Source organism: Gigantopelta aegis, chromosome 9 (genome assembly GCF_016097555.1).
Source record: "Gigantopelta aegis isolate Gae_Host chromosome 9, Gae_host_genome, whole genome shotgun sequence".
Classification (NCBI taxonomy): domain Eukaryota; kingdom Metazoa; phylum Mollusca; class Gastropoda; order Neomphalida; family Peltospiridae; genus Gigantopelta; species Gigantopelta aegis.
The window spans coordinates 56,142,115-56,157,386 of record NC_054707.1 but is presented as its reverse complement, the minus strand read 5'-3'; the positions used below and the strand labels follow the sequence as shown (position 1 = coordinate 56,157,386).

Genomic DNA, 15,272 nt, shown 5'->3' with positions numbered 1-15,272 from the left:
AAATACAAATGTCCATGGAAAACTGCCACTGCTACATGTCGGCCAAGAGAGTTAATGATGAGAGATACAAATGTCCACGGAAAACTGCTACTGCTACAGATCCATGGAAGTGAAACAAAGGGCTATTGATGTTTCAATCTGGTTAAAATTAGCTCTATTGGGTCTACCAGTAGATCTAACAGCATTGCGTGGACTCCCATGTCCAGGTGACATTTCATCTATAAATAACAATTTAAATATCAACCAATTACACTCCGCCTTTTATAGCGTTATTCGGGAGCATACAAATTCTAAAAATATCGGGCGAGACTATTTATGCAATAGGCGAACTTGTTGGTCTATTACAACATTGAAAAAACAGGGGGAAAAGTGCAGTAATAAACTCTGGATTGTATACTAGTATAAACAGATTTTATGTTTATACCATCACAGTTTTTTGTTTTGTCTTGAAACAAATTTTATATTGCAATTAGTTTCCGGCATAATTCGTCATTCACCCTAATCATTTCATATACCCTCGGCATAATCCCGAATGTTTTCAAATTCTTTTCAAATCACTGGCATGATTTTGCAAGTAAGGTTTTGATTGGTCGAATGAAAGGTCAACTGGACATGAGCTCCAACGGGCTGCTGTTAGATCCACATGTAATAGTGGAGCTAATTTTAATTAGATTGTTGATGTTTTTGTTTGCAGGAAATGATCAGGTCTAAAGAATGGGAACAAGGTGGGGTCAGTGATTTGAAGTAAATGTTAGGGGCTGTGGATGGACTAGGAAGACAAGTATTATGTTGATAATAAATTGTGCAGGGGGGATGGTGTGAGGAATATCTAGAATAGATGATAGGAGGTAGTTAGTGTTTACAAAAGAGATGTGGAGATGTATAAAAGCAGAGTCATTCAGGTGTAAATCACTATGATGAGAAATGGATAACTTGTTACCCCATGACCAATCATAACACTGATTACCTTATGTGTAAATTCATTTTAAAACTTGTAAAAAAAACCTCACTCTAGGTTGGTGAAGCTAAGTGAAATACTTAAAAAATAAAATATTTTACTACCCATATGATTAAAAATATCTTAGTACATATTAAAGTGATACATCCCACTAGAACGCCAAGTGGGACGTAACACTTCAACATCACATGATGACGTCATTGATTGGTGCACTACAACTGTACAGGAACATCAACAAAACAAGATGAGTGATATAAATTAAGATCAATTATGGGTAATAATAGGATATTAAAGTCGCTACCATTTTGTATCATATTTATGTCCCTCATAAAATAATTTGTATTGTCACACACTAAAGCTTGTAACAACTGAAAATCATTTTACTTGGGGCATAAACATGATACGAAATGGAAGTTTGTTTAAAATCCTATAATTATCCCATCTGTAATTTCATTTTTATAAATTTTAACTAACCACTCTAGGTGAGGCAAGGTAAAATGTTTAAAATATAAAAGGATATTAACAAAGCCAAAACAAAGTGTTTTTTAAAAGTATGTCAATAATGCATCTACAACACTTGGTATAAACAAAGAACACTTGGTCTTGGGGTAAGAAGGTGAATAGTTGAAGCACCAGAGAAATGTCAACAATAAGAAACACAACCATTCAGTCAAGTCCATTTAAAAAGTGAACATAGTAAAAAATAAATACATCCCTGAACAGTTTTCTGATGGTAAGAAGGAAACATTTAGCTTCTACATCTTCCACAAGAGAGACAAACCAGTTGTCTCCCTGTACAAAAAAACACAAAAAAAAAAAAAACCTGAAGACTACTAGAGTTATTTCCCTGTTGCTATGGTTTCTACAATGATGCTAATTATGACTAGCTGCCTCATCCCTGAGTTTCTTCCTCGCATTTTGGTATATCGAAGATTTCAGCGAACAGTGGAGGGAGAGTCACCTGACCCCACTGCTGGCGATACCACTTGAGCAGTTCATTATGCTGCGTTCCGAGGGTGCGCAGCTCGGGCAGCTTCATGATGATCGTGGCGAACAGGTTCTCCTCCGTCGAGTGGTTCCGGCTCACCTGCAGCTTCAGCGCCTCAATCAGCTTGTCCTGAATCTTCTCCACGGACTTCGTGTCTGACAGCGCGTGGCGGTCTGCAAGACACAATTATAGATTAGTTAATCCTGCAACAGCACGTGGACCAGGATGTGCATTTTATGGTTGCCCGGTCGCCTCAGGCAAGTGAAATCAATGCCGGGCAAGTCAAAACATTATCATTATTAACATTATCCCGCCTTGCGACCAACATTTCACTCATTTCTTACAGTGTATTATTTCGTAACATCAAAAATGTATTTTTTAAAAAACAACCAAAACATTTTGATTTTAATTCAACTGACTGGTTCTCCAGTATGTATAATATGCAGCCAAACCAATACATGTTTTCTAGGGACATTTGGAAGCCAACCAGTGTATTAAAATAAAAAGTAGTTGGAACATCTCGGCCAATTTCGTTTACTATTATGCAGCTACATCGGGAGTGCTTGAATGGGTGATTACAATCCATTGGGAACTATTATTAAAATCAAATCAATCAAGCAAAATTGAAACAAAAGTCCTGTGTGGTTGTTAAAAATAGCTCCATCATTGTTTTTAGAGCATTGCATAATTGTGTTTGCACTACTACTGTAAGTGTTGGAATTTCGATTAGGCCTATTTTGATTTTTAAAATTGCCCAAGTAGCGTACCCATTGTGTCCGTATGTTTACATTGTTTGAACATGTGGTGTTGTAATTGTTTGTAAGACAGTAATTTGATTTTTAAAAATAATAATAATAAAAAGTAATAAAAACAGGTTTTCAAAGTATTTATCGTGCAGTTTGCCGTGTTTTTTGGGCGACAGTTGTTGACGATCGCGCAGGAAACTTTGCTACATTACAGCCAATTTAGGGTAGAAATAATAATAAAAAGTAATAAAAACAGGTTTTCAAAGTATTTATCGTGCAGTTTGCCGTGTTTTTTGGGCGACAGTTGTTGACGATCGCGCAGGAAACTTTGCTACATTACAGCCAATTTAGGGTAGAAATAATAATAAAAAGTAATAAAAACAGGTTTTCAAAGTATTTATCGTGCAGTTTGCCGTGTTTTTTTAGCGACAGTTGTTGACGATCGCGCAGGAAACTTTGCTACATTACAGCCAATTTAGGGTAGAAATAATAATAAAAAGTAATAAAAACAGGTTTTCAAAGTATTTATCGTGCAGTTTGCCGTGTTTTTTGGGCGACAGTTGTTGACGATCGCGCAGGAAACTTTGCTACATTACAGCCAATTTAGGGTAGAAATAATAATAAAAAGTAATAAAAACAGGTTTTCAAAGTATTTATCGTGCAGTTTGCCGTGTTTTTTGGGCGACAGTTGTTGACGATCCCGCAGGAAACTTTGCTACATTACAGCCAATTTAGGGTAGAAATAATAATAATAAAAAGTAATAAAAACAGGTTTTCAAAGTATTTATCATGCAGTTTGCCGTGTTTTTTGGGCGACAGTTGTTGACGATCGCGCAGGAAACTTTGCTACATTACAGCCAATTTAGGGTAGAAATAATAATAATAAAAAGTAATAAAAACAGGTTTTCAAAGTATTTATCATGCAGTTTGCCGTGTTTTTGGGGCGACAGTTGTTGACGATCGCGCAGGAAACTTTGCTACATTACAGCCAATTAGGGTAGAAATAATAATAAAAAGTAATAAAAACAGGTTTTCAAAGTATTTATCGTGCAGTTTGCCGTGTTTTTTTGGGCGACAGTTGTTGACGATCGCGCAGGAAACTTTGCTACATTACAGCCAATTTAGGGTAGAAATAATAATAATAAAAAGTAATAAAAACAGGTTTTCAAAGTATTTATCATGCAGTTTGCCGTGTTTTTTGGGCGACAGTTGTTGACGATCGCGCAGGAAACTTTGCTACATTACAGCCAATTTAGGGTAGAAATAATAATAAAAAGTAATAAAAACAGGTTTTCAAAGTATTTATCGTGCAGTTTGCCGTGTTTTTTGGGCGACAGTTGTTGACGATCGCGCATGAAACTTTGCTACATTACAGCCAATTTAGGGTAGAAATAATAATAATAAAAAGTAATAAAAACAGGTTTTCAAAGTATTTATCATGCAGTTTGCCGTGTTTTTTGGGCGACAGTTGTTGACGATCGCGCAGGAAACTTTGCTACATTACAGCCAATTTAGGGTAGAAATAATAATAATAAAAAGTAATAAAAACAGGTTTTCAAAGTATTTATCATGCAGTTTGCCGTGTTTTTTGGGCGACAGTTGTTGACGATCGCGCAGGAAACTTTGCTACATTACAGCCAATTTAGGGTAGAAATAATAATAAAAAGTAATAAAAACAGGTTTTCAAAGTATTTATCGTGCAGTTTGCCGTGTTTTTTGGGCGACAGTTGTTGACGATCGCGCAGGAAACTTTGCTACATTACAGCCAATTTAGGGTAGAAATAATAATAATAAAAAGTAATAAAAACAGGTTTTCAAAGTATTTATCATGCAGTTTGCCGTGTTTTTTGGGCGACAGTTGTTGACGATCGCGCAGGAAACTTTGCTACATTACAGCCAATTTAGGGTAGAAATAATAATAAAAAGTAATAAAAACAGGTTTTCAAAGTATTTATCGTGCAGTTTGCCGTGTTTTTTGGGCGACAGTTGTTGACGATCGCGCAGGAAACTTTGCTACATTACAGCCAATTTAGGGTAGAAATAATAATAATAAAAAGTAATAAAAACAGGTTTTCAAAGTATTTATCATGCAGTTTGCCGTGTTTTTTGGGCGACAGTTGTTGACGATCGCGCAGGAAACTTTGCTACATTACAGCCAATTTAGGGTAGAAATAATAATAATAAAAAGTAATAAAAACAGGTTTTCAAAGTATTTATCATGCAGTTTGCCGTGTTTTTTGGGCGACAGTTGTTGACGATCGCGCAGGAAACTTTGCTACATTACAGCCAATTTAGGGTAGAAATAATAATAAAAAGTAATAAAAACAGGTTTTCAAAGTATTTATCGTGCAGTTTGCCGTGTTTTTTGGGCGACAGTTGTTGACGATCGCGCAGGAAACTTTGCTACATTACAGCCAATTTAGGGTAGAAATAATAATAATAAAAAGTAATAAAAACAGGTTTTCAAAGTATTTATCATGCAGTTTGCCGTGTTTTTTGGGCGACAGTTGTTGACGATCGCGCAGGAAACTTTGCTACATTACAGCCAATTTAGGGTAGAAATAATAATAATAAAAAGTAATAAAAACAGGTTTTCAAAGTATTTATCGTGCAGTTTGCCGTGTTTTTGGGCGACAGTTGTTGACGATCGCGCAGGAAACTTTGCTACATTACAGCCAATTCAGGGTAGAAATAATAATAAAAAAAAGCTAGCTATTTGTAAAGGGCTTCTAGAATTGTTATAAAAATCCACTAGCCATGGGATCAGTGATTAAAAACATTTAATAGCAATGATTAAAAAGTCACTAGTCCTGCTTTAAGTAAATACAATTTTACTAATTGGAATAATTGGATATGTCATCTAAAAAAGGAGACAGAGCTTAAAAAGCCTTAGATTTGAGGGGAGGAAGGGGCAGGTTATTCATATTTACAAAATAGACTTAAATGCAGTGTTTGACCAAAAATAATTCATTAGCCATCAGGCATGGCAATGGTAGTTATTTACTAGCCCAACATTGAATATCACTAGCTATGGGAGAGGGGCTACCATAATCTAGAAGGCCTGTTGTATAACAATTACCTCTTTATAAACGTTGATATACTTTAGAACCAAATTGCATATTCCCAGTGAAATTGATCTATACCAAGTACAACACTTTAAAAACAAAAATAATTTGGGCTAGTCAAAAACTGCAGTCGGAGTGCTGACATGGCAAGTAAAAAAAAAAATCTGATGTGCACATCCTGATGGACTAGTTAATCCTTCAACAGCTAAACAAAAATGATAGTTAACCCTTTAACAGCTAAACACTAGCAATGGTTACCCATTTAACAGCTAAACAATAATAATATAGGTATATCATAATTAACCCTTTCACAACTGAACAATAATCACTGGTAAATCTTCACCAGGTAAACAAGAATGATAGTTAACCCTTCAACAACTAAACTCTACCGATGGTTACCCATTTAGCAGCTAAACAATAGTGTTTGGTCTTTAACAGCTAAACAATATATCATAATTAACTCTTCAACAGCTAAATAATAGTGACAGTTACTCTTTAAAAGCTAAACTCTTGTTAACCCTTTAACAGATAAACAATACTGCTTGGTAAGCCAGCTAAACAATAATGACAGTTAGGCCTAACATCTAACAGTGATAGTTAACCCTTTAAAGTCTAAACAATAGTGATAGTTAATCCTCACACACCTGAACACACTGAGCCTATTAACCAGTGACATGGCACAATATTTCACGAGAACCGTTGTTCTGTTCGCGTATCAGTTACGCAACTTTAAAATCAAAAGAACCGCCCATCGGTTATGTGGTGAACAATTACATTCTGACATTAAAAGTACCATAGATCAGTAATGAAAGTGAAAATCAGTTTGTTTTTAAATACATCTGAACCATCATGATCAATGTAGCACAGAACCGTAGTTCAAATGTTTTAGGATTAGGTAGGCTTATACAAGAACTATATTTACACAACCGAAAAATCAGTTACCTAAGTAAAACGCACGCGAATGGACTTCCGGTTACCTAAGCTTTTGAAATATTGTCCCCTGCAGTGATCAGCTAACTAAACGATAATGATCAATGTAAAGGAACAGCTAAACACTAGTGATCACGTTAACCTTCTAACAGCTAAACACTAATGATCAAGTTACCCACTACTTAGCGTATTAACCCTTGAATAACTTTTACTCTTAGTTTACCTGCAGAACACAAAACAATTCCAGTGAAGAGTCCAATTTCAGTGTCATTGAGACAAAGAAGGTTAAAGCTGGCTGCCACATCAAACATTGCAACGATGAACTCAGGCTACAAATACATTAAAATAATTAAAGTACTAGTCAGTTGTTAAATTCAGGTTATAAATACATTAAAATAATTAAAGTACTAGTTGGTTGATGAATTCACACTACAAATACATTAAAATAATTAAAGTACTAATTGGTTGATGAATTCAGGCTACAAATACATTAAAATAATTAAAGTACTAGTTGGTTGATGAATTCACACTACAAATACATTAAAATAATTAAAGTACTAGTTGGTTGATGAATTCACACTATAAATATATTAAAATAATTAAAGTACTAATTGGTTGATGAATTCAGGCTACAAATACATTAAAATAATTAAAGTACTAGTTGGTTGATGAATTCACACTACAAATACATTAAAATAATTAAAGTACTAGTTGGTTGATGAATTCACACTACAAATACATTAAAATAATTAAAGTACTAGTTGGTTGATGAACTCAGGCTACAAATATATTAAAATAATTAAAGTACTAATTGGTTGATGAACTCGGGCTACAAAATACATTAAAATAATTAAAAGTTCATTTTGAGATGATACAATGGTTTAGATTATGACTTTTTTTTACTTTTTACCATTTGTGACTGTCAATGCTACTGTTTTCAGATTACAGTACTGTAAGCAGGTACCGTCCTCCAAATCTGCCTTTGCCTGTACTACTGTACTGAAGGCTAAACTACTGTGATCTGACGTTCCCCCACCCACATCATGGCCTGAACTTAAGAATTTACCACCCACAGCATTTATTTTTTTAATTGCCGTATGTAAAACGACCTCCCCGACAGCAATTTTGAGCTTGCCTCTGGTAATTTTTTAATCGGTAACTTTTTCAGCAAATAAATATGACTGAATGGTTATTTTGTTGCATGTAGACATATTTCAAATGTACAAATGTTAAATACTGACAGATAATGTACACCAGATATATTAATTTTGCTGTTGTTGAGGAGTTTTGCCGACAGACGTAATTTTTATCCAGCGGCAAATAATTGCTGCCAATGATGCTTCCGACCCACGGCAAATTATATCTCAACGCCGTCAGTGCCGTCGTTAAGTTCGAGCCCTGCAACTGTAACGCTAACATACTTACAGAGTAAACAACGGCGAGTTCATCCTTCAGTATAAGACTTCCTTCGTCAAACGTGACAACATTCTCACTCTTGTTGAACATGCGAGACATTCGTGTTAGCCAGATCTCGAAGAATCCAGACTTTATTAAAATGAGTTGATCATCCTGAGATAGGTCGGAAAACCCTGAAAACAACAACTGTGGTAATAAAACCTGGTGCAAACAGGTCATAGCATATACTCACTTCAATCATCAACTCATATTGTGTAAAATTATCTTCATCAGCATACTGCATCCATTTGATTTACTATCTTTCTATACTATCTTATCATATTTATTGAATGTTTAGTAAGAAAAACAAGTCTAGTGAGAGATCACGAGAGCTTGGCATCCTGGACATGCCTCTAGTTAACTGGCCGACTTTCAAAGTGGCAGAAATAACAAGGGTCAAAAAACATAGTACTGTTTTAGTGAACTCCAAAATGCTCTGAATGGCAGATATAACAAGGGCTAAAGTAAACCTGGTACTCTTTTTAGCGAACTTAATAACTTTCTGAATGCTAGAAATAACAAGAGTGAAAACAAACGTTACTTTTTTAGCATTTTCAATGACTTTGTGAATGGCAAAAATAACGTGTGAAATTAAAACTGGTATACCTTTAGCAAACTCAATGTCCTTCTAAAATAACACGGGTGAAAACAAACCTGATACGGTACTCATTTGGCAAACTCCATGACACTCTAAATGGCAGAAATAACAAGGGTGATAACAAACCTGGTACCCATTTTACGAACTCCACGACACTCTAAATGACAGACATAACAGGGGTGAAAACACACAAGGAACTTGTTTGGCAAACTGCACGACACTCTGAATGGCAGAAATAACAAGGGTGAAAACAAACCTGGTACTTGTTTGGCAAACTGGCAGAAATAACAAGGTGAAAACAAACCTGGTACCAATTTGACAAACTCCACAACACTCTGAATGGCAGAAATAACAAGGGTAAAAACAAACCTGGTACTCGTTTGGCGAACTCCACGACACTCTGAATGGCTGGAGTAACAAGATCAGAAAGTTGCTGCCACATCAACAGACGCTGTCGCTCCAGCTCTTCATTGGAAAACTGTGTCGCTCCGTCAGGAATCCGGATTTTCTGCATCTGAAAGTGATTCACATGAAATGAGTTCATAATCTATTGCAACACATTCATTCTTTTGGAACTGAACTTAGTAAGTTATGTATGTTCATTAAAGCCAAAAATTTACCGACTCTGTATGTCTCTGTCTATAATCAATGGCCTACTCACATTTTCTCCCTCTGTCTGGTTTGAAGGATTCTCCAGCATATCCCGAGGGGGGGGGGGGGGGGGGGGCCCAAATCCCCTTCTGTTCAAGCATATTTTTCTTTTTGTTTTAATGTATTTTCCGGTGGAGCGTGACTCAACCCCCTAGAAACTTCGCTGACCCACCCCTGCATAAATACCTGCACACGCCACTCCACCCCTTTCCCTCCCTCTCTCTCCCCGCTCTCCTTCTAGTTCAAAGTTGTTGATTTTTCTATCTTGAGACATAGGTGACAAGGCCGTCCTGAACTGCTCTCAAAAACTTACCAGTGTTGCAGGCTTTCTCTGAATGACCTTGACCTTGTCCTCAGTGACAGCACAGTGTGTGTGGTGAGCCTGCGACACGCTGAGGATGACGTCGTAAATGGCGAGTTGTTTGCTCTCCAGCGCTGTCTGTTCCTGGCTCGAGTCCGTCGAGCTCACGCGAGAATCATCCTGGCTTTTACACCGCTTCGGAACACGTCCGTACCTCACAGCTAAAACAAAACAATTCAGTCATTCACAACATTTTATAACATGGCCGTACCTCACAGCTAAAACAAAACAATTCAATCATTAACAACATTTTATAACATGGCCGTACCTCACAGCTAAAACAAAACAATTCAATCATTAACAACATTTTATAACATGGCCGTACACAGCTAAAACAAAACAATTCGGTCATTAACAACATTTTATAACATGGCCGTACCTCACAGCTAAAACAAAACAGCTCAGTCATTAACAACATTTTATAACATGGCCGTACACAGCTAAAACAAAACAATTCAGTCATTCACAACATTTTATAACATGGCCGTCCACAGCTAAAACAAAACAATTCAGTCATTCACAACATTTTATAACATGGCCGTACCTCACAGCTAAAACAAAACAATTCGGTCATTAACAACATTTTATAACATGGCCGTACCTCACAGCTAAAACAAAACAATTCGGTCATTAACAACATTTTATAACATGGCCGTACCTCACAGCTAAAACAAAACAATTCGGTCATTAACAACATTTTATAACATGGCCGTACCTCACAGCTAAAACAAAACAATTCGGTCATTAACAACATTTTATAACATGGCCGTACCTCACAGCTAAAACAAAACAGCTCAGTCATTAACAACATTTTCAGACCATAGGGGAGCCATCACTCTGTCCATCATTCAAGGAAAGTATTTTTAGCTCCCCTTGGGGTTTTGGGGGTTTTTTGTTGTTGGTTTGGGTGTTTTGGTGAGTGGGGGTCATTTATTTCAAAAGGATTAAATATCAATCAGTGTTTCTGCCAGAAATACAATTTCGGGTATGGCGCTATGGAACTGAATGCAACCACAGTCAACAGAGGGTATTGGGGGTCTCCCCAGAAAGAAAATGGGTTAAGTTTAGGGTTAGGGTTAAGAAAAGCATACAGTAATGATAAGAGTAATTAATTTTGTCAAAAAGTTAACTTAAAATAATATAATCTGCCAAAATATTTGGGTATGACATTATAATCGTTTTACCCTCTGGCAGAAACCCTGTCATTGGTTAATACAGAAATATTTTAAATGGCTACTCATGTTTTATGTTAGGATCCCAAACAATTAATCAATCCCCTCAATTTTTTTCACTGCAAAGTCTGCATTTTCAAACACATCTATATCCTCACAGAGCTGTTAACAGCTCACAGCTAAACCAAGTCACTGTATTTTTCTCTCATACCTGCATATATAGATATTCAAAATATATGTAGAACTAGCTTATGTTTATCCCACATGGTCATTTTGACAACAAGGGGAGCTAACTTGAACAAGAAAGGAAAGTCTCGTCACTGGAACAAATTTCCACCATCTCTGATTTACTTTTTTTTAATCCCACATACGGTGGAATCTTATTATCTCACACTTATTGTCTCACGTCATGCCCACAACCAAACCAAATCAAGTTATTACATTTCGCTCGGACTTACAGTCACGTGACATGCCGACGGCCAAACACTTCTTGAAGCGACAGTACTGACAACGGTTCCGGTTCAATCGAATCACCATGCACTTTCCGTCTCGCAAACACCGATACTCAATTTGCTTCTGGATGCTGCGACGAAAAAATCCCTGAAAGAGACAGAAATGAATACTTGTAAAACACTGGAAATCCATGTACTCGTCTGTGATACACAGGTATACAAGGTACAGTGGCCTACTTATTAGATACTGAAAACTGAAAATTTGCATTATAACCCATTATGTCCATGTGTTAATGAATGAAATGCATTCATGAATGAAAAATAGGTGACACAAAATTGATTTGTGTGAGCAATGAGTGGATGTAATTTTCAGAGTCCTGGGCCGAGTTCAGCCAGACCATGTAGAAAAACATCCACTAGACTGGTTTATGCGCTTCACGGTAAACCAAATAGCCATGTCAGGAACCAATCAAATAGTTTTCTAACATTAGCTCGCTGAACTTGGGGCAGACTGAGAGCAAGTCTAACCTATTAAAGCTGTCTAACCTCTTCATACTATATTATTATCCATATGGTTCAATATAACCGAGTTAATAATAATCATATGAAGCACACGTAATAACAAGTGTAATGACATAATTTTGGGAAGCAACGTCACAACATGACGTTGCTTCTCCAGTTCTAGCTCAGACTGTGCATTTGAAATATGACATCATTTCGTCGTCTCCTTGTAAGTTGTGGCTGAAACATTTTGAGTTGAGTCTTGCTATTCATAAATAAAACAACAATAATAATATGGATAATAAAGAAATTATTACACTCACGTGCAAGTCGTACTGATTCTACGAAACTCGTGTCAGGATTCATGTATTACCCTCGCTTTCGCTCGGGCAATACAAAAATACTGACACTTGTTTCATAAAATCAATACAACACACAAGCTCATATAATAATCTCTATTTATTATACATTACTATTTAATTAATGCGAGATACAACCACAAGCACAGTTTCAATAAAACCTGTGTATCAGCACTATCAACAGTTATCGATAACTGTCTTCAGGCACACCACCATCATTTCCATGTCACTACTTTGTGTAGCAGCTTAACAGTCAGTTTAGAAATAGGTCTTCATTATAAACAATGCATAAGAAAATCCCCTTGTGGTTTGGCAATAAGACTGCAGAGTTTCATAAAAATCATTGGTAGATCAGTGACATAATTTCTATTTTTAATTAGTGACTTTGACTTTGATACAAAAATGCAAAAAGCAAGCTTGTTTAACTTCCAAGATATGATTTTATTCCTGTATGTGAAGTTTCATGAAAATCAGATGACAAATGAAGTGGTGAAATATGTATAGGAAAGAAGCTAAATTATATCAACAACTCATCTTGAGGGGATAATAATTTAAAATACTGAAATGCTTTTTCAAATCTCTCTTAGGTTGTCCTCTGTAAATATTTAAATAGCCAACACCTTACTGGTTTGTAGTTTCTAATAATTGCTATTACTAAAGGTAACAACTGATGACATACTGTCATTTGAAGGTAGAGTTTCAAACCAATACTGATAATCTTGTATCAATGGTCATTCCAAATGTACTTATCTGTATAATACTTTATATTTAAATCATGTTAAGATTAAGGTTTTGAAAAATAGAAAAAAGCAGAATTGTTTTATTTTGTTGGAGGGGGGGGGGGGGGGAGAAACAAACAAAAGTCTTGCTAGGGCTGAAAACTCAGGATTTCCCTTTAACCCATGTCATAATAGAAAGGAGTAACAGAGTGGGAAAAAGAAGCATCTACATGTAATTTTTCAATATTGGATTAAAATTCTCACAAAGGTGCTCAATAAAGCAGAGAAAAAAAGAATTGTTTTATTCAACAGGGCCCAAAATACATTTTTACTTTTATCTATAATTATATGGTGTCAGGCATATAGTTACAGTCCATGCAGGTAAGTCGGAAAACCAACTTCCACAGGGCTAGAACTTAACGACGGCACTGACAGCAATTGCTGTCATTGAGATATAAATTGCTGTGGGTTGGGAGCATCACTGATGGCACTTTTGTGCCAGGATAAAAACTTCTGCTGATGGTAAAACTTCTCAACAACAAAATGTGTACATTATCAGCATGTAACATCTGAAATATGTCTATATACAGCAAAATAACCTTTCAGTCCAGTTTATTTGCTGCAAAAGTCACTTTAAAAAAATTTGAATTGCTGTCGGTAGGCAGTTTCAACTTTTTTGTTTTTAAATGCCATGGGTCACACATTCTTATGTTTGAGCCCTGCTTTCACCAATGTTTCAAGGGCTATACTTTTTCGAATAGCAGCAAGGTATCTTTTATATACAGACACCATTTCACAAACAGGATATTATTACCCATATGGTTACAAATATATTGGTACATATCAAAGTGATACATCCCACTAAAATGCCAAGTAGGACGTAACATGTTTGACGTCACACGATGACGTCATCAAGTGGCACACTACAACCTTACAGGAACGTCAACAAAACGAGATGAGTGATATAAATTAAGATCGGTTATGGGTAATAAATAAGATATTAAACTCGATACCATTTTGTATCATGTTTATGTCTTTCACTTGGGACATAAACATGATACGAAATGGACGCTCATTTAATATCCTAAAATTATTATCCCAGCAGGCACTTATAACCAGGAAAATTAAAATATTAATTTCTCAATGAGAAATTAGGCCTAAAACAATATGGTGTATCTAAAGTAACATGCTTGAAAAAAAGTAGGTATGGTAGGATGGCATTTAAAAAAAAAATAATAATAATTAAAAATGGGTCCAGATAGAAAGTTATGTACAGGTGTGTCACCTTTTCACCTACATATTAATAAAAAAAAAATGATAATAATAAAATAAAATACAATGATAAAAAGTCAGGGTTGGTCCTTTTTCTAAGTACAAATTAAAATTGATTTAGTTAGTGATTAACAGTGATGAAAACATAATTAGCCTAACTATGAGACGTAGCGATTTTGCAAATACACATAATGACGTGACAGTTTAAAGAGTTTGTATCTATGCAGGGTTTAAAATTAGCAGTCGCCCATGGCGACCTTTACTGGCTATGGGCGACTAAGAATTTTACAAAAGTAGTCCGTTGGGCGACCTCTATTTTAGGATCTGGCGAGTATGGTACCAGCTAAAAATGAAACGCACTGAAATGGAATCAAATTACCAATGTGACAAAACACACTGTGTCTATGCTTGCGAGAACTACAGACCATATTATAAAACATGTTCTATATTTTGACAGCACCAGACTGACCAAACTCAGTCTTAGCGTCTACAATTTTTTTGTGTGGCTGTAAACAAAAATAGCTCAAAACATATTGCAGACACTTGAATTGTGTTGTTTTGGGGGGGGTTTTAACGTCAGCTTATTGGAATGGACACGTCATAATTATCTATTGTACCACGCTTTGGTGTCGGTCCCTTTGATTTTCCCCGTGGTGTATCCCATAGTTAGACCACGGGCGTGTCTGACCTAAATTTTAGCGATTGCTGAATGGCTAAAGAAAGTTACGCCTACAGGTCACATATAGTTCAGCAGGAAGTAAATTAGAACATTGTTTTAAAAAGTAACACTTTCACTAACATTACTAATAAAGCTACAATATAAATCTGTAATGGGGGTGTGGTACAAGCTAGTTACATCATCCTTTTCCCCCCCGAGAGATTTGTCTAGATAGACCACAGTTTTTGCGAGTGACGGGTGTAATGATCGAGGGCGTAGACAAATCTCTCGAAAAAGGACGATGTAACTATAACATATACCTACTTTTTGACATTATTAAATGTTATGGTACAAATTAATCATATTTAATTAGCTTACTAGTATTTT

At 35.9% G+C, this 15,272-nt stretch overlaps 1 protein-coding gene across 1 annotated transcript in view; it reads right to left on the bottom strand.

The window, feature by feature from the left end:
• Window positions 1–1,190: 1,190 nt before the first annotated feature.
• Window positions 1,191–15,272, bottom strand: part of LOC121381855 (ecdysone-induced protein 78C-like) — a 51,984-nt gene continuing 37,902 nt past the window's right edge. The window contains exons 4-9 of the mRNA XM_041511227.1: window positions 11,383–11,524; window positions 9,705–9,913; window positions 9,110–9,254; window positions 8,113–8,276; window positions 6,911–7,016; window positions 1,191–2,119 (exon numbers count right to left, since the gene is read on the bottom strand). Of these exons, the coding sequence (XP_041367161.1) occupies window positions 1,851–2,119; window positions 6,911–7,016; window positions 8,113–8,276; window positions 9,110–9,254; window positions 9,705–9,913; window positions 11,383–11,524 (1,035 nt within the window). The 3' untranslated portion in view covers window positions 1,191–1,850. The remainder of the gene's footprint in view (window positions 2,120–6,910; window positions 7,017–8,112; window positions 8,277–9,109; window positions 9,255–9,704; window positions 9,914–11,382; window positions 11,525–15,272) is intronic.